This window comes from Podarcis cretensis (assembly GCF_951804945.1).
Source record: "Podarcis cretensis genome assembly, chromosome: 7".
In the NCBI taxonomy this organism is placed as follows: Eukaryota; Metazoa; Chordata; class Lepidosauria; order Squamata; family Lacertidae; genus Podarcis; species Podarcis cretensis.
This window is the reverse complement of record NC_137176.1, coordinates 72,696,382-72,719,601: the sequence shown is the minus strand read 5'-3', so window position 1 is coordinate 72,719,601 and position 23,220 is coordinate 72,696,382. Positions and strand designations below refer to the sequence as shown.

Below are 23,220 nucleotides of genomic sequence, written 5' to 3'. Positions count from 1 at the left end.
GGTTGGTTGGTTGGTTGGTTTTACAAGTGCAGTATATTATTAAGATTTGTTTTTTAGAGTTATTTTCTTGGTTGGTAATAACAGCAAAGTTAAACTTCACCTCCGCCACCCTGCAGTTGCAGAGCAGAACTAACAGGAAGAAAGGACACCAAGGTCCTGCCAAATTTCACCTGCAAATGCCTATCTTGATGAGGAAAATCACTGTAAAGAGTGGGAGTGGTGGGTGGGAAAGGGAGGAGCTTTTACAAGTGACTTTCTGTGAGTTGAAGGAAGAATTATACAAATAATAATCCACTTTTCGCCTGCTGATTCTCCCCTGCTTTCGCTCAAGTCCTATATTACAGGAAAAGTGGGGAAATGTGGGATTGGTCTTCTGTGCAAGTTTTGGCAACTCACAGTCCCCGTCCTCCCCTTGCTGGTAGATCTGAATGCTCCCATCACTTACCACCCAATAAAATGGCCAAGAAACAAGAGGCCAAAATTAGCAAAAACTTCAAGGCACAGGAAAGTTGTTGTGTTTTTTTAAAACAACAACAGAGGATTAAGGTAGGAAAAGGTAAAACTATAGAACAGCATGTGGCGGTGACCTGTAATTACTCTGGGGACAAATGTGGTGCCAATAAAAATAAGTGCTAATTGCAGCAGTGAATGCCAGGCATACTGCCAGTAGATGCTGTGCGAGCTCTCAGGGAAATTCTGCTTGCACAAATGGCTGCTGAATAACTCCTGAGGCACTCTTGCCAAATTTCCATGATACTCTGGTCTTCAGATAAACATGTGCCAAGCAAAAAGGTGCCTTATTTCTCTGTTGTCGATTAAATCTGAATTAGTTCTTAAATGTGAAAAATCTACAGCGTGATCATGTCCCTTCTATATATTGTTCAGGGGTACATGCATGAGATGGATATCTAGCGCATAGGCTGGTGCATGTAATTTTGAGGAGTCTGGCCAATGCTTACAGCGGGTGACCATCAACATTCCCCTTAGTGAGAACCAGCAGCCCAGTGGCCCTAGATAGCCCTGAATCATGCCATTCATATGCAGCAAGCGCACCAACTCTTAATAAATAACCTTTACCTATGAAGGGCTGTACAAAAGGGCACATTTTGCCAAAGGCCAATTGCCCACCAGAATGCTGCATTGACAAAAGAAAGATGGGAAAAAACAACCCTGTACCTACTGGAGTTTTTAATGATAATATTTATTTTTAAGATTAATATGAATCATAATATCCAGCGGCTTAATAGAACATCCAACATTGCAGTTCCCTCCCTAGTTTATGTTCTATCCTTTCCATTCTCAGGCACAGGACCAATAAAACTCATGTTATGCAGAGACCACTACATGAAATGATATAAAACTCATGTTATGCAGAGACCACTACATGAAATGATATCTGGGGGGAAATGAAGAGGAACCCATTTCAGTTAGTCTTCACTAACACACTTGAAGAACAAGGGCCACAAAGTGCTTAAAAGTATCAGTCATGACCCGGTTGTTGGTTTTTTAAAAAAAGAAGCCATCCATTTATTGACTGCCAAACAGGAAAGTTCTAGCCAGTTATGAATCCCAAGTACAGTAGCTGTTTTCCAAAGCCTAAGAATAATTTCCTTAGCTATTATAAAAGCTCTGCAGAGACAGGCTGCCTGTGAGTCAGACAGGGCCCATGCTATTGGTACATAACCTAAAATAGCATAAGTAAACATACAGAACTATATTGATTGACATGCTGGGAAGGACACCCATCACAGGCCAATTCCAGAGCATAGGTGTTGAAGTTGCACCTCTAGTGTGCATCTGATTCCACAACATATGTCAGGTGAGAAGTGACTTATTCTCCTGTGGTTAATGTTTAGTTGAATTAGGCCTACCTCGTATACAACTCTTAAAGGTACAAGAGATGTCACATGGGCTAGAAACTGCAGCACTATGTGCAACTCATCTTCAGGCACATGATGTTTAGCAAAACTCAGACTACATTACTGCATTTCTTCTAAACATGCATATAAAAATTCCATTATGCTTTTTTATGTGGACATTTTTTAAAAAAAATGAGATTGCTAATGTACAGAAATCAGGCTCCACTCCTGAAATCGAAACTGAACTTGAATAAATGAATTTTAAGTGTCACATTATATTTGATTATTTATTTTTTAAAAGTATTTACATACCACTATATCATGAAATATCAGAGCAGTATACAACATTAAAACACCGAACACCTTTAAAAACAATACAGATAATCATGAAACTGACTGGCTAATAAATAAATAAATTAATAACACAATTTAAACAGCTACAAAGGCCTGCCAGCATAAAAAGATCTCCCAAGAGTCGCCTGAAAGTCGAAAGTGCCTACTGAATCTCTGCTGGAAGAGTGTTCCATAGCATTGGACTGGAAACATTAAATTTCCAACTTCTAATTGAGGCAATTTGGGCCTCTGTAACACAGGGGGCAATTATTTATTATTATTTATTAAATCTGTATACCACCCTTCATCCGTAGATCTCAGGGTGGTTCTTGTATAAAAATGCAAGAGAAAAACACAAAATACATAATAAAGACAAGAACAAAACAGCAACAACCCAATTAACACCCCCTCCCCACAAATGGGACGCGGGTGGCGCTGCGGGTTAAACCACAGAGCCTATGACTTGCTGATCAGAAGGTCGGCAGTTTGAATCCCCGCGACGGGGTGAGCTCCTGTTGCTCGGTCCCTGCTCCTGCCAACCTAGCAGTTCGAAAGCACGTCAAAGTGCAAGTAGATCAATAGGTACCACTCCGGCGGGAAGGTAAACAGCGTTTCCGTGTGCTGGTCTGGTTCGCCAGAAGCTGCTTAGTCATGCTGTCCACATGACCCAGAAGCTCTACGCCGGCTCCCTCGGCCAATAAAGCGAGATGAGCGCCGCAACCCCAGTCAGCCACGACTGGACCTAATGGTCAGAGGTCCCTTTAACTTTACCCCACTAATAGTGCTATTCCAGATTATCTCAGTGATTGAGTTGGGAAATAAGGGCTCAGGTGGTCCTTAAGGTATCCTGCACCCAAGTTGTTTAGGGTTTTGGAAATGGACACAAGAACCTTAATCCTGTCCGGGTAGCATATGGCAGCCAGTGCGCAGCTGTTTTAGCAGAGGTACCACATGTTGTTGGCTTTCTGAGCCACTGCATTCTGCATCAGTTGGGAGCTTTTGGACCTATCCCAAGAGCAGCTCCACACAGAGTGCATTGTCGTAATCTAGGAACAAGGTTACTAATTCGTGGGCCACACTGTCCAAGTAGTCCCAGTCCAGACATGACTGTAGGCTGATGTACCAGACTAAAGCGGCAGAAGGCACTCCTAACCACATAGGTCACTTGGGCATTTTTGTTGAGTTTCCAGGATCCCCCTCCTGCCCCCAAGGCTCGTACCTGTTTCTTTAGAGAGAGTGTATATGACTATATTTCAGTTTATAGCTCAGGGTAAAGAGCTTTCAACAAATGCTGAATCTAGGAATTTTTCATGCACAAGCCTCTTTGGAACGTATACTTCCATTAGTTTAAAGTCATTCCTTTTGCAAAGGATTGCTGTGGCATTTCTGTCACAGATCTTGCTGCATTGTTCTTGCAGGCTGAAGGACTGCTTGCACAGCAATAATTAGAATTAGATTCCGTTTTTTGTGTGTAACATTTAATTTCAGTTAACAATCTCAGAAGAGTTTTATGTTTAACATGCATTCAGATTTTACTGTTATCTTATGAAGTCTAATGAGCCTAAAAGCAGAAAAGTCATGCCTGTCAGATGTTATTTCCTAGATAACTAACTCTCCTGCTCCCTCTGTGGCTTGTATAGGATCTGAGAAATACATGCTGTTAAGTTCTCAGTATTTATTTTTGCTTCTAAAACAATTACAGCTTGATCCTGTGCCCGTTTATTGAAAACTAGGTCCCTTTACATTAGTGGGTCTTACAGTGCAATCCTATACATGTTTACAAAGAAGTAAGCCCCTGTGAGTTAAATGAGGCTTAAAGTAAAAGGTAAAGGTACCCCTGCCCGTACGGGCCAGTCGTGTCCGACTCTAGGGTTGTGCACCCATCTCACTTAAGAGGCCGGGGGCCAGCGCTGTCCGGAGACACTTCCGGGTCACATGGCCAGCGTGACGAAGCTGCTCTGGCGAGCCAGCACCAGCGCAGCACACGGAAACGCCGTTTACCTTCCCGCTATAAAGTGGTACCTATTTATGTACTTGCACTTAGGGGTGCTTTCGAACTGCTAAGTGGGCAGGAGCTGGGACCGAAAGACGGGAGCTCACCCCGCCACGGGGATTAAATGAGGCTTAGGCCTCCTCAATATTCCCTTTTTATTGCGCATTCATGATTATGTGTGTTCATAATGCTATTGGGGCAGCACACGTGATCCTGCTTTCAATACTGTTTGTGCCTGCAAAAGTTTTGGGGCAGTCACACTACTTCATTTCCGATCAGTGCATATCCTGTACCTTCCTGCTGAAATCCTGTACCTTTATTATCCCACAAATGTTCTGGTTTAATTTGGTCCCATTTTCATTGTCCTGTTGCCCCTCTGAGCAGCAATAACATGGCAGAAATGGGGGAGAATCGCAGAACAAACTAAAGCACAATAAACGCACAACTTATGCACCAATTATTGTGTCAAGAACGCGTTGCAGATTATGCCTGCAATAAAACGCTAGACATTTCCTATCCTTTATGGTACTTAAAAAGGAACATGGGTGGCGCTGTTGGTTAAACCACAGAGCCTAGGACTTGCCGATCAAAAGGTCGGCGGTTCGAATCCCAGTGACAGGGTGAGCTCCCGTTGCTCGGTCCCTGCTCCTGCCAACCTAGCAGTTCGAAAGCACAACAAAGTGCAAGTAGATAAATAGGTACCGCTCTGGCGGGAAGGTAAATGGCGTTTCCGTGCACTACTCTGGTTCGCCAGAAGCGGCTTAGTCATGCTGGCCACATGCCCCGGAAGCTGTACGCCGGCTCCCTCGGCCAGTAAAGCGAGATGAGCGCCACAACCCCAGAGTCGGTCACGACTGGACCTAATGGTCAGGGTTCCCTTTACCTTTTTGGTACTTAAAACATCTGCTACTTGAGATGGGCTGCCTTACCATGGCCATATTTCCACAGAGCTCAACTGGGATTCTCAACAGCTCCCCACCTGCAATTCTCAACAGCTTGTATTCAGAGGAAACTGCCTCTGATACTGATGGTAGTTAAGGCTGGGCAATATCTGGTTTTCAACACTGTGGCATATCACTAGCTAAACATTGTGATATACCAATATATCATGATGTCTGAAATAAGGCTGGAGCTATATAGAGGCATTGGCTGGCTTCACGGTTTTTCCTGCATGGTGATTTTTGCCGGTGCCTGCTCTTGTGATTTGCTACCCACCGCATAAGGTAGGGGACAGCTGAGCCGTCAAAGTTAACAAGAGATGCAGGAATCGAGAGAAGCATTGGCTGGCTTCACAGTTTTTCCACATTGTGATTTTTGCATAGTGCGTGCACACACACATCATGGTCTGCGATATATTGCCAGATCAAAAATTATGAAACCGATATCACAATATGGACTTCAAACCTGTTTCGGACGATATATCAATAATATCACCCAGTCCTAATGACAGTACACAATCATTCCTGGTTCTCTTCTCTCACTGTAGAAGACATAAATGTTTGAGGCCATTACGACTCTAGCTTTTAGTGTCAGTTTAGTACTGGGGACACCCAAGTTCCTATCGCCATAAACCTAATTCTACATAATCTGCCTCACAGGGTTGTCATGAGAATAAAAGTGGACTTGGGGAATAATCACAAAAAACAGCAAGATAAAAATACAATAAATTCCAGCTTTTGTCACCTTTCTTTGATGTTTGTCTAAAGAATAATGACTTTGCTGTGGCACCTAAATAACTGAATTGATTGCCCATATGATGCCCTGGTACACAGTTGGTGCTTAATTCACGGTAGGGGCCTCCATGTAATTATAGTATGAAAAGTACCTGGAGCACAGAATTTGAGATTTCCCAGAGTGCCTTGGTAATAAACAAAATACTGTGCACAGCTGAGCAGTATTAAGACACACGGTCTCTAAAAAGTCTTTGTGCCTGGCAACCTGAGAGACAAAGAATGTGTCAAGAGTAATCATACGCTCATTTCTCATAATCGTATGACTAGCCTCAATCTGAATATCAACAACGTGATCTGCAGATTATGCACAGCTTGCCTTCAGCCTCTGGAAGTGCATATTTTTGAAATTTATGCCAATAAACTGTTTCAACAAACAGCAAGCAGCTTTTCTGATAACTCTTTTGCCACATGCAATATTTCCCCATACCAACTTTTGGATCAGCCTGGACAGCTAAACTTGCAAGGCTGGCTTTGAAAATATTTTTTGCTACTTGTTTTCAGTTTGTCAGTAACAATACATTCCATGTATGTATGGATTGGCATGTAGGCACTAAAATATGTGTGTGATACACTTTTTAGGTAGTTTTCTTTTCATGTACCATACAAGTTACTGTTCAATTTTGTCCCTGCTGACTTGGTGTTATTCTAAAATTAATCACCAACTTCGTTAGTATAAAAAACTATAATGCATATACAGTATTATAGTCTAATCTAATTAAACCTGCTTCACGTGCCCTGTATTTCACCTTAAGACTCTTAACAAAGTACGTACTTAATTCATTCTGGAGGTCCGTTCTTAACCTGAAGCACCACTTTAGCTAATGGGGCCTCCTGCTGCCGCCACCGGAGCACGATTTCTGTTCTCATCCTGAAGCAAAGTTCTTAACCCGAGGTACTATTTCTGGGTTAGTGGAGTCTGTAATCTGAAGCGTATGTAACCTGAAGCATATGTAACCCGAAGTACCACTGTACAGGGCAGGACGTTACTTAAGACCACCTTATTATCCCTTGTACACCCAGTACATAGCTGCAACAGTGGCAGACTTTGGGCACTCAAATTACAGAAGCACTCTGTGTGATGCTAAAATTCAGTGCTTTCTCCCCCCACACTCCTCTTGAGCTCTGTTCTACAGCATTGATTTGGTGCCCCCTGCAGTGCAGCACCGAGACTTTTAGGGTGGTTGCGCCACCGTAAAACCACATCTGGCTTCAGTCTGCGGGAGATTCTCTTCTGAAAGTTCCATAGATCTCAGAAATGCTGGTTTTGACCTATAAAGCCTTAAGTCTCTCAAGACCACAATAACTCAAGGACTGGTTCTCTCCATTATCAACTGACCCAGACCCTATGATCAACTACCCTAGAAGGAGCGTTGATGTACTACTAACCCTCCTCTAACACCTCACTTGGTTGGAATGCTTATCTTTTAATGAAGATCTGAGAGTGAGCTGGGCTAGGTAAGGAGCAGATCTCACTTCCAGGGGTGCTGTGGTCTCTCTTCAGCTTTCTCAGAAGGCAACCAGAGCTGCTCTCCCAGTCCCTAAAATGCTTCTCCCCAGAAACGGCTCCACCAACTTTCAGTGGTGACCACTGGAATAGGTACCACGGAATAGGATGAGGATCTGGAGATAAGAGTGGTGCTTTTTCAAACTGTTCTGTGGAGCCCAACAACAAAGGGCTCCACATGTGTTTAGCTGAGCACTCGACGGCTTGGAAAACTTCCTTAACTTGTGCTCATCAGGCTGACTCTTATGCTCATCAGTGGCAGCCATGGGGAAGTGCTATGTTCAGATGGGTTGGCATGGGGCCTAATAGACCAAGGTCATTGCCCCATGTTAACCTTGGTATATATCCCAGAACTCTCAGTCATGCGCAAGGATTCCATGGCAGACATTCAGGGGTTAGAAGTTGAAAAACTGGAAAGCAGAGTGAGACTTGAGCTCCAATCTGTCATCGGATAGAGTGCTGGATACCCTTCCACAAGTCTCACACATACATTTTGTTTCAACCTCATCTGCAAAACAGAATAATAATCCTGTGCACATATGTTTGGAGGCCTATCTCACTGATTTCAATAGGACTTGTGCCAGCAATGGGAAACTTGTAGACTTCTAGATGTTGCTGCACTGCAACCCCCATCATTCATAACCCTTGGCTGTGCTGGTTTGGGGCTGGAGTTCAAATACAGTGATACCTTGGGTTAAGTATTTAATTCGTTCTGGAGGTCCGTTCTTAACCTGAAACTGTTCTTAACCTGAAGCATCACTTTAGCTAATTGGGCCTCCTGCTGCCGCCGCGCCGCCGGAGCACGATTTCTGTTCTTATCCTGAAGCAAAGTTCTTAACCTGAAACACTATTTCTGGGTTAACGGAGTCTGTAACCTGAAGCGTATGTAACCTGAACCATATGTAACCCGAGGTACCACTGTACATCTGGAGGGACTGATTTACACCTGAGTAAGTGAACATTTGGTTAAATATAAAAAAGTGATCTATGGGTGGTATTCAACTCAGAGTAGACCTACTGAACATTATACTCATTCATTTCAACAGGTCTACTCTGAGTAAGACCTAGCTGATTATCACCCTTAGTTCTGCATTAGAAGCCCAAATTGAACATACCTTTCATTTGTGAGTAGAGCATGTCTTCAGATCGCTGCAGAATCAGAAACAGCAAGGGCTGAATTCGCTTCAGCAGAGGCAGTTCTGCTTTTATAATGGTTCAAGCTCCAAGCTGCAAACGAAGTGCTTCGCTGCTGGGGATTGGCTCTCATTCACGTGAAGTGCTCTGAGGAGTGGGGTGCCTGTTTCCTTCTTAGGAAACAGGCCCTCGCTGCTATAGTGATTCAGTCACCCCACTGGAATGACTCTTAACAGTAGCCACAGGAAATGTGTGGTTATAGAACTAACTGAATTGGTTACAGTTAGTTCTGTAATACACTGGGACAGCAACTCTTTTTGAGGTCTGTTACTGAAACTAAGCAGAAGCAAAACAGACAGTCTTCAGACCATTTTAATCATTCAAGGACACACATCTCAATGTTAGCACTTAAAGGAGGAATAGGGAGCCATTATGCTGGATCTAGGTATGAGGGACAGCATTGTGCTGGGTTCAGATAACTACCCACTGCTTCCACTTCGGGAACTTACTGTGTAATAAACCCTAGCCTGCCCAGTTGTTAACAGCTGAAACATGCTTGGTTCATCAAGACCGCTACCTGTTTTGGATTAGTGTTTTTTAATGTGGAATTTTATCCTGCTGTTCCTATTATTTTGCTCTGTTATATATTTCTGCCCTGTGACGATATGGCAAAGGGTGCATTATCCATTTTATAGATTGTGCTCTAGCTGTTTCCTTTTTGTATGTTCCCTCCTTTCTCTCTAGGAACTTTTATCCTTCCCTTTCCAAAAAGCATTCCTGGTGCACTGCACGTTGCTTGGGATATTTTATTTTATTTTGAGCAAGTGATTTATAAATTAAAATGTATGTATATTTATATGTTTATCTGCTCTCCTGCCTCACACACACAAGACTGCAGCAGAGGACACTTACGATTATGAGAGTGGGGGACAGATTCAGATTTGGACATGTCAAGCCAGTTTCTGATTTGTTTTGTTTGTGGCAGGGGAAGGAGCACCAGAGGAACTTTTAAGCAGTGTGCACACTGCTTGTCCGCACTAAATCACAGCTTGTTCTAAACTAAGCACCGGGCCAAAGTCTGAAAAGCTAATTCCACAACGAATCATGCAGTGATCTCATTGCAAATTAGCTATGTTCAGTTTCTTATTAAAGATCCTGGTTCAAATTCAGCCTTGGTTGTAAAGAGCGAAAATCTAATTGAAATCAAAGTTGTTTTGCCTTCTTGTGAGCATATTGCTATTTTCCCCAGGGCATTTTTAAATGCAAAATGCAATTGTATCACCATATCAGGCCTCGTCTGCTACACACTACTTATTTAAAATGTTTAAAATACAATTGCTTTGTGCCTCCATTGTCTCTAAATGCAATATATGAGCATCTAAATGCAACAGATATATATTTTTTCAGTCATTTGAAATAACCCAACAAACCTGTTGTTTTCCTTCTCTATAATTTTGCTCATCTAAGCTCCAAACATTAATCTTCCACCAGGCATGAAGAAAGTGTGGTTTACTTGCTTGCACAATTCAAATGGTTAGCAACTGAAAATGATGAGCAACAAGGGACCATGATAATATCTTAGCAAAACATGGTGCTGCTTTACATAGCAAAGTATTTTATAGCTGCTACAATGGGTTCCAGGGGGAAGCATATTGGATGTGCTCTCACAAGGGAAGTGGGGCACTTGAGACAGAAGCAACCATGTGTAGCGAAGACAAGATGATTTAATGGGATTTGCAAAGCCCTTGTTGGCGTCACAGCAGAAACTTTAAGAGTTCTCCAGATATCAGTCAAAATCTATCCTCCAGTGGATTTTAAGCTCACATAATTGACATGATATATGTGAGTTGCTGAGAGATCTAGTGGGGAGGAGTTGGGGAGGAGAGGGTTAATGTAGCCAAAAAGGCTGCAAGAAATAGTAGCAAAGATGCGAGGTGAATTTTTTTATTGGGGATGAAGCCAGTGGATGCATTCTGAGTGGCTGGGAAATAACAAGAAGGTCCTGGAGCAGAGCATGCTAGTGATTTTGAAATATATATTCCATGAAATTTACATACCGTTTGACTGTAGAAAAGAAAACCTCAGTGTGGTTTACAAAAGGGATAAGACAATAAAATTATCACTTGTAGAGGCTGGGATGGAGCTGACCTGCATATTTGTGGTGAGGATGGCACCAACAGGTATGGACCTGCCTACTCCATGTGCCTGCTTCTTGGGAGAAGAGTGATGACAAACCTAGACAGCATCTTAAAAAGCAGAGACATCACCTTGCCGACAAAGGTCTGTATGGTTAAAGCTATGGTTTTCCCAGTAGTGATGTATGGAAGTGAGAGCTGAACCATCAAGAAGGCTGATCGCCAAAGAACTGATGCTTTTTAACTATGGTGCTGGAGGAGACTCCTGAGAGTCTCATGGACTGCAAGAACATCAAACCTATCCATTCTTAAGGGAATCAGCCCTGAGTGCTCACTGGAAGGACCGATCCTGAAGCTGAGGCTCCACTACTTTGGCCACCTCATGAGAAGAGAAGACTCCCTGGAAAAGACCCTGATGTTGGTAAAGATGGAGGGCATAAGGAGAAAGGGACGACAGAGGACAAGATGGTTGGACAGTGTTCTCGAAGCTACTAACATGAGTTTGACCAAACTGCAGGAGGCAGTGGAAGACAGGAGTGCCTGGCGTGCTCTGGTCCAACAGCAACTCCATGTGTTTACAGAACACATGGAGAAACACTTGTGAAAAGCCCTATAACAGTTCACAGTATGCTAGGCATGTTTACCTGGAAAGAGTCTGTGGAGTTCCATCCCAATAAGTGTGCTGACCCACCCATTGGAATGACCAGAACAACCTATATAATGTCCCAATATATGAAGATTGGGCTACAATGCAGCCAAAGTTAGGAGTTGTAGTCTCATTTGTTTTGATGAGATTGATTTTAAGCACATGTTTTACTTTCTGTCAAAATCACTGGGATATAAAATGTTGAATCTACAATTTAGTTCTAAGCAAACTGGTTCATGAACCCGTAGCCTAATTTTTGGTACTCTTAACTTGCCAGCATGTCACACCAGGTCACAGACATTACTAGTAATGAGATAGCTACAGATCTGGGGGATTAACTAATTAATCAGGAAACTGTCACTGACGAGGAGAGCCTCTAGCACCAAATATAAATTGGTTTGTTTTCCAATTCTCTTTTTAAAAATAAATACCCACAGCACATTGTGAAGTGCCCTCTTTTTGTTTACAATGTAGAAAACGAATGGTGTGAATGTATAATACTACACAGTGAATGTTATGCCTAATGCAGAGTTATGCAAGATTAGGTAGCAGATAATATTAAGATTTCAGAGCCACACTAGAAGAATAAAGTGTTTCAAATGACTATATTTTGAGCGACAAGAGGAATCAGAGTTTTGTGGTTGAAGCAGAGAAGGAAGTTAGACATATCTAATGATGGAACAATGTTCTTGTGACCCTGTGCAAAGGACTTATGACCAACATTATTGCTGTTTTAAAAAACCCCTCAATATTTTAGCGGCACAGCAGTTCCTTCTGCATTGCCAAAGTCTTGAAAAGCTAACTTAATGGATAAAGAATAAGGAGAAAGGGGGAGGAATGTTAAAATTTAGTTATGTGTTTTGGTTTTGGTTTGTTTTTTAAAGCATAGCAAAGATCTTGTTTTTGGAGTAATGAATTGGATTAAAATTAATGGAGAGTTAAGAAAAAGAATGTAAATCAACTGCATGCAGAGTTCTTGAAATATGGGTTAAGTTTTGTTATGAATTTTTACTGTATACTCGTGTAAATTCGTATAAGTAAAATCAAATTCATATCTACATAGATATATAGATATATAGATATAGATATGGGTGGGATATAATAATAATAATAATAACAATAATAAAACGTAAATAAAAGCATCACAAAAAAGAGGAAGCAAATTTGCATAGTCGTGTGTGTGTGTGTGTGTGTGTGTGTGTGTGGACTTTATTTAAATTTTACACAGGAAAAGCCAAGCCAATTAATTTCCCATCCAAATGACACCAAATAAAACTTTTAAATCACTCCAAATCAATAGTTTGTCTTCAATTACTTTTCACCTAATTAATTTCAAACTCAGATACTGCTTTAAAATGTAATCAATTCCTCTTCAGTTAATTACTACCATCCATCAATTATAATTACCCCCCACAAGTTAAATTCAAAATAATATAGATAGATGATGGATAGATAGATAGATAGATAGATAGATAGATAGATGATAGATAGATAGATAGATAGATAGATAGATAGATAGATAGATAGATGATAGATAGATAGATGATAGATAGATAGATACAGATAGTGTAAAATTCCATTGGCAGGCAAGAGTTTACTACTAGATAAGGTGCCCAGCGGTAATCTGACTCCACGTTGACTTAATAAGCAAGCCATCAGCTCACGGCTGAGATTTAGAGGTATAAGAAATCTTCCCTTTAAATCTAGGTCTTTCAAGGGGTATACGTATTTAGAAAGTTGTTTGTTTTTCTGCCATGTTATGGATACAGACACTTTGAAGACAAAGCTCTCAACTCTGATAGTGTATATGACTTGATAACGTTTATGGACAAATAACTGCTCACTTGTTCATCTCTCTAATCGTTCTGCTTGCTTCAAATCTAATTTCATGCATAGAAACAAAGATGCTTCTTTTAGATTAATTACTTCTTTTGGCACACTAGCGCACACTACATTTTTCAGTATTAATGGAGTCATCTAAATACGAAGGTTTGGATAGGCTTCTGTAACATTACAGAATAATGTTATTCTGGCATAACATAAATTAGTTATCATCTGCTTCCCACTATATTTTACAGAGTAGCTATCAGGCAAAATGTTTCATGTAGGAACAGACAACCTAAGCTCACTGTCAAAATGTATGATGCTTTAAAATTCAACAGCAAGACCTTGCAGAAGTCAGATCACTCGTTCTCTGATAACACATTAAAGATCAACGATGTATTAAGAATGTAAACTTAAAAGTACGACAGATTCTTCACTGTGCCTTTGGTTTACTAGAAGTCTATGGGAAACTAAAAGTTTTGGAAGAAGCTGCAGTGTCTCTCCCTGGACAGTGCCCCTAAATAAGAAAAATAAAAAGTTAAGGCTGCAATCCTAGGCATGCTTAAGTTCCATTTAAGACAGTGTTCCATTAAGTTTCATTAACGACAACCTTACATCCAAATGAATATGTATAGGATCCAGGTACATATATCCATGTTGTAAGTAATTGTTCTTGTTTGTGGCAGTGAATGTTATCGCCTGCTTTTTATAACCAGTAACCAAATGACACTGGCAGTGGTAAGGGCTGGCAGACAGTTTTACCTGTAAGCATGGATCTACTCTGTAATTTGCAGCCCTGATTTATATCATTAGCTATTTTGTGGCCCTGATAAATATCATTGTCTAGGGCTGCCATGCATCCAGGTTTTCCCGGGAATCGGATGGTCAAAATGGCGTCCAGGTGGATTTTCACCAAATTGGCAAAATGTCCAGGAAAACTTTGTATGGGGGGGAGGGAGTTCAACAACTTTGACCCCCCACAAAAAGGTCAACAACCTACTGAGATGCAGGTGGCACTGTGGTCTAAACCACTGAGCCCTTGGGCTTGCCGATCAGAAGGTTGGCGGTTTGAATCCCCACGACGAGGTGAGCTCCTGTTGCTTGGTCCCAGCTCCTGCCAACCTAACGGTTCAAAAGCATGGCAGTGCAAGTAGATAAATAGGTACCACTCTGGTGGGAAGGTAAACGGCATTTCTATGTACTGCTCTGGTTCACCAGAAGTGGCTTAGTCATGCTGGCCACATGACCCGGAAAAACTGTCTGCAGACAAACGCCGGCTCCCTCAGCCTGTAAAGCGAGATGAGCACCGCAACTCCAGAGTCATCTGCGACTGTACTTAACTGTCAGGGGTCCTTTACCTTTACAGTGTACTACTGGTAAGACCTAGGTTCAAATGCCAACTCTGCCATGAACTCATAATCTGGGGAACCGGGTTCGCTTACCGGCTCCTCCTCTTGCAGCTGCTGAGTGACCTTGGGCTAGTCACACTTCTTTGAAGTCTCTCAGCCTCACTCACCTCACAGAGTATTTGTTGTGGGGGAGGAAGGGAAAGGAGAATGTTAGCTGCTTTGAGACTCCTTCGGGTAGTGATAAAGCGGGATATCAAATCCAAACTCTTCTTCTTCTTCTTCTTCTTCTTCTTCTTCTTCTTCTTCTTCTTCTTCTTCTCCTTCTTCTTCTTCTCCTTCTTCTTCTTCACTGGGTAATCTTGGGCCAGTCCCCATCTCTCAAATGCAACCCACCTCTCAGAATTATTATGTGCATAAAACGATTTGGTCGTAGCAGAGATATAAATGTAGTTAATAAATAGCTTGAATGTTAAGAGTTGAGATCAACATGCTTCAGCTAAGCTAAAATTATATCTTAACAAAATTATGTTCTTCCTGTTTGGAAGGGGAAGAGAGATGGCACAGAACAGATGGCACCTAGCAGATGCTTAATATCCGATCAATTTCTGTGTATTTTTGTATTCCATCCTTGTATCTGTACAGTTTTAGTAGCTTGTTTTCCTTCTTTAAAAAACAACTGCATATGAGTGGCAAGCTATAGATTTTAAGAGCTTTCTCCAGACAGTTGTACTAACTTTCTTTGGATTCATAGCTGATGCTGTTTACCTGATGGTTCCACTTCATAAATATGTCTTAAGGTTATGCTAAGGAGCTGAATTTTTGTTCATCAGCTAAAATGTGATTTTGGGGAGCATGGCTGCCTCTTGAATGAAGGAGGCCAAGGGCAGGGAAGCCCTGCAACACATAGCAATGGTAGCTGTCATGTTGCCACCATGTCATCATATGATGAACCGGGTCCAGCCAGGAGAAGAAGTCATGTGGACAGACTTGTGGCCTCAGCAGGAAGGACCCAGCATTGCTAGAACTGATCTGCAAGGTTATATAGTCAAACTTTATGCAAATCTGTTGTCTTCTTTTCAGGTTACGTATTTTCTCATTTTTTTTGGCAATGCATAAAGGGTGGGAAACCAGTGGACCTCCAGATGTTTTGGGACTCTCATCAGCCTCACCCAACATGACCAATGGTCAAGAATGACTGAAGTTGTAGTGCATCAAAATCTGAAGGACTAGATGTTCTACCAACATAAGTGGTCACCCTATTCTCTCTCCCACTACCACCTGATAATTTGGCCTAGTCACTGTTTGGCTGGAAACCCTCTTAGGAACCCTGTGTGTGTCACCTTGAGCCTCCTGGAGGGAATGTGGGATATAAACAAAATGAGTAAATAAATGCCAGCAAACACTTACTAATAAACCATCTGTACTTTCCAACACAAACGCAAGTGGATAGTAGAAGGACTTTAATTACAGTAAACATTCCACACCCCTTTTCCACAAGCTGAAGCGCAGAAGCCTGCAAAACAGGTTTCCCTCTCTTGCTGAGCTCTAGATGTTTATATGGGGAAAGGCTGCAAAAAGGTGGGTTTGGAAGCTGCAGTCTGAAGGTGAAATAGAGAGAAGACCTATAATGACATACAGCATGGATTGGCATTAAAGGAAGGGGAGAGAGGGGCTACAAGCAGAACAAGCTTTCTGAAGAAAGCTGACCAAGTCATATCAGATTTACAATAAAACCAACAATCATCTTCATCACACAAGGGAGGTGTTCTCAGTGATGGGCTACCCAGTGTACTAAAACTGCCATCTTTGCAACAGAAGTACAAAGGTAAACAGAAGTTTTCAGAGGCAGAGGTGCACTAAAATGGAATGTCCCTTCTTTGAAAATATACTGAGGCATGCTGACACATGCTCTTATCAGTCTTATCAGGCTGGCAGACCCATGTGTGGTTAAACTGTCCATTGCACAGGCGGGCGTAGGAAAGGCCTACTTCCTCAATTTAAAAGATGCATACATCTTTCAAATCAGGGTTCCGCTAGGTGTAATGATTTAATGACCTGCCTGTTTCATGCAAAACTCAGATTTGGGAGAAATCTGAGAGACATACACACTGCAATTGCATTCGCAGTTATTTGGGAGCAAGCCCCATTGAACCAAGTGGAATTTGCTTCTGAATAACTATATTTATTACCCCTTCATGGATCACTGCCTTGCCGTGGCGAAGGGGCTTGAAGAACTCAGAGAAGCTATGAACTATGCCGAGCAGGGCACCCAAGATGAACAGGTCATAGTGGAGAGTTTTGACCAAACGTGATCCACCTGGAGGAGGAACCGGCAAGCCACTCCAGTATCCCTGCCAAGAAAACTCCATGGACAAAGACAACAGGCATATAAAAGTTATGATGCTGGAAGATGAGCCCCTCAGGTCGGAAGGCGTCCAACATGCTACTGGGGAAGAGCGGAGGGCAAGTACAAGTAGATCCAGAGCTGATGAAGCGGCTGGGCCAAAGCCGAAAGGACGCTCAGTTGCGGATATGCCTGGAAGCGAAAGGAAAGTCCAATGCTGTAAAGAAAAATATTGCATAGGAACCTGGAATGTAAGAACCATGAACATGGGTACGTTGGAGGTGGTCAAAAATGAGATGGCAAGAATAAATATTGACATCCTGGGCATCAGTGAACTAAAATGGACGGGAATGGGTGAATTCAGTTCGGATGACCATCATATCTACTACTGTGGGCAAGAAACCCGTAAAAGAAATGGAGTGGCCCTCATAGTCAACAAAAGAGTGGCAAAAGCTGTACTGGGATGCAATCTCAAAAATGATAGAATGATCTCGATACGAATCCAAGGCAGACCTTTTAACATCACAGTAATCCAAGTTTATGCACCAACTACTGGTGCTGAAGAAACTGAAATTGACCAATTCTATGAAGACTTACAACACCTTATAGAAGTGACACCAAAGAAGGATGTTCTTCTCATTATAGGGGATTGGAATGCTAAAGTAGGGAGTCAAGAGATAAAAGGAACAACTGGCAAGTTTGGCCTTGGAGATCAAAACGAAGCAGGGCAAAGGCTAATAGAGTTCTGTCAAGAGAACAAGCTGGTCATCACAAACACGCTTTTCCAACAACACAAGAGACGACTCTACACATGGACATCACCAGATGGGCAGCATTGAAATCAGATTGATTATATTCTCTGCAGCCAAAGATGGAGAAGCTCTATACAGTCAGCAAAAACAAGACCTGGAGCTGACTGTGGCTCAGATCATCAGCTTCTTATAGCAAAATTCAAGCTTAAACTGAAGAAAGTAGGAAAAACCACTGGGCCGGTAAGATACAATCTAAGTCAAATCCCTTATGAATACACAGTGGAAGTGAGGAACAGGTTTAAGGATTTAGATTTGGTGGACAGAGTGCCTGAAGAACTATGGATGGAGGCTCGTAACATTATACAGGAGGCAGCAACGAAAACCATCCCAATGAAAAGGAAATGCAAGAAAGCAAAGTGGCTGTCCAATGAGGCCTTACAAATAGCGGGGGAGAGAAGGCAAGCAAAATGCAAGGGAGATCGTGAAACATACAGGAAATTGAATGCAGATTTCCAAAGAATAGCAAGGAGAGACAAGAAGACCTTCTTAAACAAGCAATGCAAAGAAATAGAGGAAAGCAATAGAATGGGAAGAACCAGAGATCTGTTCAAGAAAATTGGAGATATGAAATGAACATTTCGTACAAAGATTTCCATAATAAAGGACAAAAGTGGAAAGGACCTAACAGAAGCAGAAGACATCAAGAAGAGGTGGCAAGAATACACAGAGGAATTATACCAGAAAGAAACGGATGTCTCATATACCCCAGGTAGTGTGGTTGCTGACCTTGAGCCAGACATCCTGGAGAGTGAAGTCAAATGGGCCTTAGAAAGCACTGCAAATAACAAGGCCAGTGGAAGTGATGGTATTCCAGCTGAACTATTTAAAATTTTAAAAGATGATGCTGTTAAGGTGCTACACTCAATATGCCAGCAAGTTTGGAAAACTCAGCAGTGGCCAGAAGATTGGAGAAGATCAGTCTACATCCCAATCCCAAAGAAGGGCAGTGCCAAAGAATGCTCCAACTATCGCACAATTGCACTAATTTCTCACGCTAGCAAGGTTATGCTTAAAATTCTACAAGGAAGGCTCAAGCAGTATGTGGACCGAGAACTCCCAGAAGTGCAAGCTGGATTTAGAAGAGGCAGAGGAACCAGAGACCAAATTGCAAACATGCGCTGGATTATGGAGAAAGCTAGAGAGTTCCAGAAAGACATTTACTTCTGCTTCATTGACTATGCAAAAGCCTTTGACTGTGTCGACCATGGCAAACTATGGCAAGTTCTTAAAGAAATGGGAGTGCCTGATCACCTCATCTATCTCCTGAGAAATCTCTATGTGGGACAAGAAGCTACAGTTAGAACTGGATATGGAACAACTGACTGGTTCAAAATTGGGAAAGTAGTACGACAAGGCTGCATTTTGTCTCCCTGCTTATTTAACTTATATGCAGAATTCATCATGCGAAAGGCTGGGCTGGATGAATCCCTAGCCAGAATTAAGATTGCCGGAAGAAATATCAACAACCTCAGATATGCAGATGACACAACCTTGATGGCAGAAAGTGAGGAGGAATTAAAGAACCTTTTATTGAGGGTGAAAGAGGAGAGTGCAAAATATGGTCTGAAGCTCAACATCAAAAAAACGAAGATCATGGCTACTGGTCCCATCACCTCCTGGCAAATAGAAGGGGAAGAAATGGAGGCAGTGAGAGATTTTACTTTCTTGGGCTCCATGATCACTGCAGATGGTGACAGCAGCCACGAAATTAAAAGACGCCTGCTTCTTGGGAGAAGGGCAATGACAGGCCTAGACAGCATCTTGAGAAGTAGAGACATCACCTTGCCAACAAAGGTCCGTATAGTTAAAGCTATGGTTTTCCCAGTAGTGATGTATGGAAGTGAGAGCTGGACCATAAAGAAGGCTGATCGCCGAAGAATTGATGCTTTTGAATTATGGTGCTGGAGGAGACTCTTGAGAGTCCCATGGACTGCAAGAAGATCAAACCTCTCCATTCTGAAGGAAATCAGCCCTGAGTGCTCACTGGAAGGACAGATTGTGAAGCTGAGGCTCCAGTACTTTGGCCACCTCATGAGAAGAGAAGACTCCCTGGAGAAGACCCTGATGTTGGGAAAGATGGAGGGCACAAGGAGAAGGGGGCGACAGAGGACGAGATGGTTGGATAGTGTTTTCGAGGTTACCAGCATGAGTCTGACCAAGCTGCGGGGGGCAGTGGAGGACAGGAGTGCCTGGCGTTCTCTGGTCCATGGGGTCACGAAGAGTCGGACACGACTAAACGACTAAACAACAACAACAACTATATTTATTAGTCAACACTAATCAGGTAGAATTCCTACCTCTTGTGCTGCTATTAGGCTTAGGAAAAGGCTTAATAAAAGGGAAGGTTTAACACTTTCCACTTCCTGCAATACATATAAAAGTTTCTATGAGCCTTGGGAAGGCTGCTCAAGAAAGTACACAGCCCTGTAATTTGCTGGGTAAAATTAAACATGATTAGCATGTGGATTATGCAATGGCTGTTTCAAGTGGCTGCTCTTTATTAGTAGACTCTTAAAGAATTATTGCACCATGGTTGTGACTATGTTCTTAAGCAATGGTAGGAGGAGACAATTTCAGAATAAGAACATAAGAAAAGCTCAACTAAATAAGATGAAGTGTACAGCATTCTATTTCCTAGTGACTCTGATCAATGTGCCCGGGCCTTAATTTAGTGGTATAGCTGCTATCCTGAAATAGTGGTATAGAATACAGAAGATGCTACACGAGCTGTAGTCGTATCTGGATCAGGATAATTTTTGGCCACTGTAGTCCATGCACTGGTAACCTTGAGACTAGATTGCTGCAATGCACTATAGGTAGAGCTGCCTTTGAGATGGGTCCAAAAGCTCCAACTCATGCAGAATGTAGTGGATGGACTGTTGATGGAGGCAGACAGCCAACAGAATATGGTCCGTCTACAAAAACATCTACTCTGGCTGCCAATATCTTACTGGGCCAGGCTCAAGAGTCTTTTGTTGATTTACAAAGCCATGCAAAACTGGAGTTGAGGATGCCTTAGGGACCATCTGAGCCCTTATATCCCGACCTGATCAGGGAGATTATCAGGAGGGCTGTTAGTTATCTCCCATGTTATAGAGACCTGATTTGCCTCAACTGGAAGTTGGGCATTTGGTGTCATTGGCCCCATGCTGCAGAACACTCTCCCAGCAAAGATTTTGACTTTCAGGAATTATTTGAAGAGGTTTTTTTTATGCTAACAGCCTATGAAGTTTTTTGTGAGTTGCCAGTCATTGTTTTTAAAGGCGTTTACACTGCACTTCAGCCACATGACTTCAGTCTGCAGACAAACACCGGCTCCCTTGGCCTGAAAGCTGAGATGAGCGCCACACCCCATAGTCGACTTTGACTGGACTTAACCATCCAGGGGTTCTTAACCTACACGGCTTTACCCCACCTGCAAGAGGGATGTATATATACTTTTATAAACACATAAAGAAATAAATAGCAACAGCAGACGCACAACAAGTTTTACTGGCCAAAATGATCACTTCCACACTAATCGTTCACCCTTCCTTGTTGTTCATTTGATATAACCAGTAATATAAGCTATAGGTTATATTACTTAGACTTAGATTGTGATGGACAATGTGACCCAAAATACCATCTTAAGTTTTTGCTGCTAGGTGAAAGACCGGTACATGGAGGATAAAAGGTCAGAGAGGAGAAGAGGGCTCTGTTAGCAGGTTCCAACTCACCAAATTAAAATTAATGCACTTGACAGAGTCTTGTTTAATGCCAGACACACCTTTCTGAATGCAAAAATCCATGTCTCCCTGAGGCGGTCTGCTCCGTTTTGAGATAAGCTTTTTTGACAGTGGAATGGTACAACCTTAAATATGGTAAACTGGTACAGACTGTAAAAATCTGCATATGATCATATATTATTATTATTATTATTATTATTATTATTATTATTATTATTATCAGCCTTAACTTTTCTTTATCCTTTTCAGCCAGCAGTCTAACCAGACAATTTCTTTCTGCACACCACTGCAACATATTTACCAGATGTCAACACAATCTAGTTCCAGTGTTTCCAACCTAATTTATGTTTCACTCCTAACACAACGTTATTTTCCTACCTAGATGGTAGAAAGTGCCTTATCTCAGCAAGAAGCATGTGCCCACATTTGGCGAAGATCTTGGTTGCAAGGCCAGGCGAGACCTTTGCAAAAGTGGAATCATTTGCCAGAACAACTGCATCCTAAAATATACCAGTTATTCATATATATTGCTTCACATTCTTCAAACAACAACCTCTCCTCCTGCCATCACCACCTCTGAGTTCCCCCATATCCAAGAGATTTGCAGTGGAGACAGTATCCCAATTAAAACATGTGAAACAAATGCATGACTTTCCTCTGAGAAAGTATGTTGGAGGCACGCAACATGGGCAGTGTTTGTTGTTATTATCATTTGTTTACATAGCAGATATAAATGTGCTAGGCATTTTACGGTCCAGCAAATAAAAAAATTGCTGCTCTCAAGCATCTTGCGGATTATACAGTACAAAACGCAATGACCTCAGCATGCTTTATAATTACCTTGAAACCCGTACGTAAGCCCCAGACCACAATGAACCAGCTGAGATTTTCTAGCTGGTCTGGTGAACATCCAGTCCTTTGCCTTGGACACAGGCATCACTTTACCATTACTGTTATGGAAATTTAAGGGCAGAACAGTTTATGGCTGATTACATAAAACAGGACAGCTAGGGATAAATGAGAGATGGGCCACTCCATCAAGGGATGGTCTCAGTTTTACTGGGGACGGAGAGAATCCAGCCCACCTTGTTTAAAGCAGGGCTGGGGAACTGTCTTTCCTGTGACAAGCGATTGACCCCCAGAGCAGACGGTAAGCAGAGCCAGAATTGGGCTGAGTTTGCAGCACTGAAGAATTCTGCAGCAATTATTTACCCTTGTGTAAAGAAACTTTCCCCTCTCTCTTCCCCTTGCCTGTGCCTTCCCCATATCTGCCTTGGAGGGTTGGGGGAACCCTCTAAGACAGATTTAGGGGACACATGGGGGGGGAGGAGAGGACCCCATTGTGCAAACAGAAATCTGATGGAATGTTCAAAAACTTTTGATACTGTACAATCCTCTCTCTCTCTCCATCCTAAGCTATTTTGCTGCCCAAGGAAAAGATGGGTCCCCTCTCCATTACCCATACAGAATCCCGCTGGAGTGGAAGTTGAATCTTAGTTTCTCATTGGGATGGCACAGGAGGGCACAAGATGGCACAGGAGGGCAAGGGTATCACTAACCCCACTGGCTATGTTCTACCCTCCCTGTTGGAGCCAGGATGCGTCAGAATACAATGTGCTGAAAAATCGAAAGTGGGAAAAGTGGGCACCTGGTGAATTTCGAACACTGGTGTGGTGGTGTGATGGCTTGGGACTCGGGCTCGGACTCAGAACCAGAGGAGTCTCAGTCCGCATCAGATCCTTTACCTCAGGCGGCATCTGAACCAAGTCTGGGCCCTGATTCTGAAGAGCCCCAATCTGCACAGGTTCCCCTGCAATAAGCACAAGCTG

The 23,220-nt window shown here is 42.4% G+C and overlaps 1 protein-coding gene across 5 annotated transcripts in view; it reads right to left on the bottom strand.

The window, feature by feature from the left end:
* OXR1 (oxidation resistance 1) overlaps nucleotides 1-23,220 on the bottom strand; it is a 248,874-nt gene that overhangs the window by 58,276 nt on the left and 167,378 nt on the right. Inside the window, exon 1 of one of the 5 annotated variants that reach the window (XM_079984233.1) lies at nucleotides 8,538-8,574. The exons of the other annotated variants lie outside the window; for them this stretch is intronic. Within the exon in view, the coding sequence (XP_079840359.1) occupies nucleotides 8,538-8,559 (22 nt within the window). The 5' untranslated portion in view covers nucleotides 8,560-8,574. Of the gene's footprint in view, nucleotides 1-8,537; nucleotides 8,575-23,220 lie in introns of those variants that run through there. 5 annotated transcript variants of the gene reach the window in all.